This window comes from Pundamilia nyererei, unplaced genomic scaffold (assembly GCF_000239375.1).
Source record: "Pundamilia nyererei isolate P.nyererei 1_Seehausen unplaced genomic scaffold, PunNye1.0 scaffold00117, whole genome shotgun sequence".
Taxonomy (NCBI): Eukaryota; Metazoa; Chordata; class Actinopteri; order Cichliformes; family Cichlidae; genus Pundamilia; species Pundamilia nyererei.
This window is the reverse complement of record NW_005187518.1, coordinates 2,002,115-2,005,112: the sequence shown is the minus strand read 5'-3', so window position 1 is coordinate 2,005,112 and position 2,998 is coordinate 2,002,115. Positions and strand designations below refer to the sequence as shown.

At 36.2% G+C, this 2,998-nt stretch overlaps 1 protein-coding gene across 1 annotated transcript; it reads right to left on the bottom strand.

Moving 5' to 3' along the window:
* Nucleotides 1-527: 527 nt before the first annotated feature.
* LOC106456338 (extracellular calcium-sensing receptor-like) lies at nt 528-1,865 on the bottom strand. Its single transcript, XM_013913146.1, has 2 exons — nt 1,862-1,865; nt 528-1,432 (listed from the first exon to the last, which is right to left on the bottom strand). Exons 1-2 carry the CDS (start codon nt 1,863-1,865, stop codon nt 528-530), a joined length of 909 nt encoding a protein of 302 aa, XP_013768600.1.
* Nucleotides 1,866-2,998: the final 1,133 nt, after the last annotated feature.

Sequence of the window (2,998 nt, the reverse complement as noted above, 5' to 3'; positions counted from 1 at the left end):
AGAGAAAAAAGTTAAACTTTTCTGATTTCATTAGCCATGTATCTATGTGTAGCTGCTCTTTGAGAATCATGCCTAAAACGCATACATGGACAAAGCAAAGCAACTACTGTAATCAAGATTGTGCTGCACACTAAAATTCAACAGTGGTTGGAGGCCTCTTGATATGGAGAATGAACAGGTTACAGAATAATACATACTCTTACTAATTTTATCTGCAGTGGCATGTCATTCAAATAACAAATTTCCAGAGTTTGACAGAACAAAATAAAAGCACGTCATGATGAATGTGTGAATGACTCAATAACCTTTAGCTATCAGTCACTTGGTATGTTTTTTTTTTGTTTGAGTAAATTACAAAGTAAGTAATGAAAATGCATCAGAAAGAAGAAGCAGTTTCTACAAAGCCAGTATCAATGGACTATATCCTGCTGGCAGCTTATTTATATTCTGAAAGGATGATGACCCAATTATGTAAAAATAATAATAACATTAAAATTCCATTTTACTGCATTCAGTTTTGAAAGTGACTATGGTGCCTTCTTCCCCATAATATGTTTTTTTGTATTATTTTCTGGTTTCAGTAAGATGATATAACATTTGGGTATGAAGATGCAAATTAGCAGTCCAAAACTGGAAGCAAGTATAGCAAATATTTCTACAGCAACACTGAACTTTCCAGGAGAGCTAACATATGCTGGGATAAATGTAATCCATACTGCACAGAATATCAGCATGCTGAAAGTGATAAACTTGGCTTCATTGAAATTATCGGGTAGTTTTCGAGCTAAAAATGCAAAAATAAAACATAAAATAGCCAGAAGTCCTATATAACCAAGCACAGCCCAAAAGCCCACAACTGAGCCGAGGGCACACTCCAGAGTGATCTTGTCTTTGATTTCCTTAAAATTCTTAAATGGAAAAGGAGGAGAAGTTGTTAACCAGATGATACAAATGTTAACTTGTATAAGAGTGAATGCTGTAACACAGAGTCTCTGCTGTGTCTGCCCAAACCATTTTTTAACATTACTACCTGGACGTGTAGCTCTGAAGGCCATTAAAACAACTATTGTTTTTCCCAGAAGACAAGAGATACAGAGGACAAAGGTGATGCCAAATGCTACATGTCGGAGCATACAGGACCAATCAGAGGGCTGACCAATGAAGGTCAGAGAACACAGGAAGCACAGAATTAAGGAGAAGAGCAGCAGGAAGCTCAGTTCAGAGTTGTTTGCCCTGACAATAGGAGTTTTCCTGTACTTGAAGAAAATTTGTATCACACTAATTGTCATGCATGCTCCGAATAAAGATGCTGCAGTGAGCAGTGCTCCCATAATTTCTTCATATGACAGAAACACTGCTTCCTTCTTTATACAAGCATCTCTTCTTTCATTTGACCAAAACTCAGGTAGACATCTCACACAGGTGACAGAATCTGGAAATTAATATTGAAGCAGATGTTACACTTAATGAATACAATTTTTTATGCCTCTGCTATGATATATTCTACTGGTGTTGAATTAGAAGTGCATAAACAACATTATTATTGAATGGCTGCCACACTGTTTTGTGATCAAATGACGATTTAAAGATATAACTTCTAGAGCATTCATCAGAGTTTATGAATGTGGTATACTTGTCCTTTGCATTTTAGAAGCAATGTGCAAATAATTCTAAATATTTAGTAGCAAGCACAAAGGCAGAAAGATACACAATTTTACATAGGCCAAATATACATCCTGTTACAACAGTGGTTCCCAAAGTTTTTTTTGCTAGGCACCCCTTTGTTTTACAAGAAAAATTTGCCCCCCCCCCCACCTAAACCCCATCCCCCAGCACAAATAGATCCTCTAACCACACACACCCATATTTTTTGTTTTCAAACTCAATTGCAGTTTATTTCACACCTCAAACATTTAGTAAACAAACAAATACATTAAACTGCAATAAATTATAGGTAGCAATAAAATGAACTATTAACTCTTTTACGCTACGTCCACACATACACGGATATTTTTGAAAACGCAGGTTTTTTATGCATTTATGCATGGAGCTTTTGTCCACAGGTAAACGGCGTTTCGGATCACCGCAAACTGAGATTTTTAAAAACTCCTGTCAGGTTGGAGATTTTCAAAAACTCAGTTTTCACGCAACATCAAAGGTATTTGCCTTTTTTGACATCACGCTGTGCGCCACGTTCTTGTTTACATGAGATGAATTTCTACAATGGCGAATAAAGACAAAATACTGTTAATCTTACTATCTGCAGTTGTTACATGCTTACATATACACACACAGTTACTGTCCCTCCATTTAGAAAGGCAGAGGTGTCAGAATGTAATTATTTTACGTGTAGTTGTTTTTCTTCCTGTGTAATAATATTCAACATAGCAGGTGAAGCCAAAGGTAAGATATGCTTCATCATATTTTCTAGTCTTTGGGTTGGGAAGTTGGTTTGGAAGCATATTTGGCGATGCTTCATCTTCTGCTTTGCGTTTCTGTGGGAGCCCTGTCAAAAACCTGTCCATTATGCTAGCAGTGTCCAAGCGTTCTTTTTTTTTAAAATTCATACCGCAATGACACTGCGGTATTTCTTAGGCATGTCCCCCACTTTGGGAACCTCTGTGTTACAAGATCAAACATGTCTCTCTCTTTCTAATAATACATAGTTTTCTATGGCAGCACTTTTTATTACAGCTCGGTCATTTGTAAGTCATTACCACTCAATTACTGGTGGTAGTTTCTGTGTAATAAGCAGAAACAGAACTACAAAATGCAAAACTGCCTTTCTGTTTAATAACATATTAGAAAGTCTTTAGAATCTTTTTCTTCAATTGATCTTTCTTAGTTAACTTCAGTAATTAATTCCTCCAAACCATCAACATGTCTTCCTGACTGCATTCATACAAGACTGCACAAAGAAGTCCTGCTATTAATTAATGTGTCAATCTTAAATATGATCAACCTATCTCTAATAATTTGCTATGTAGGCCTTCAAGCT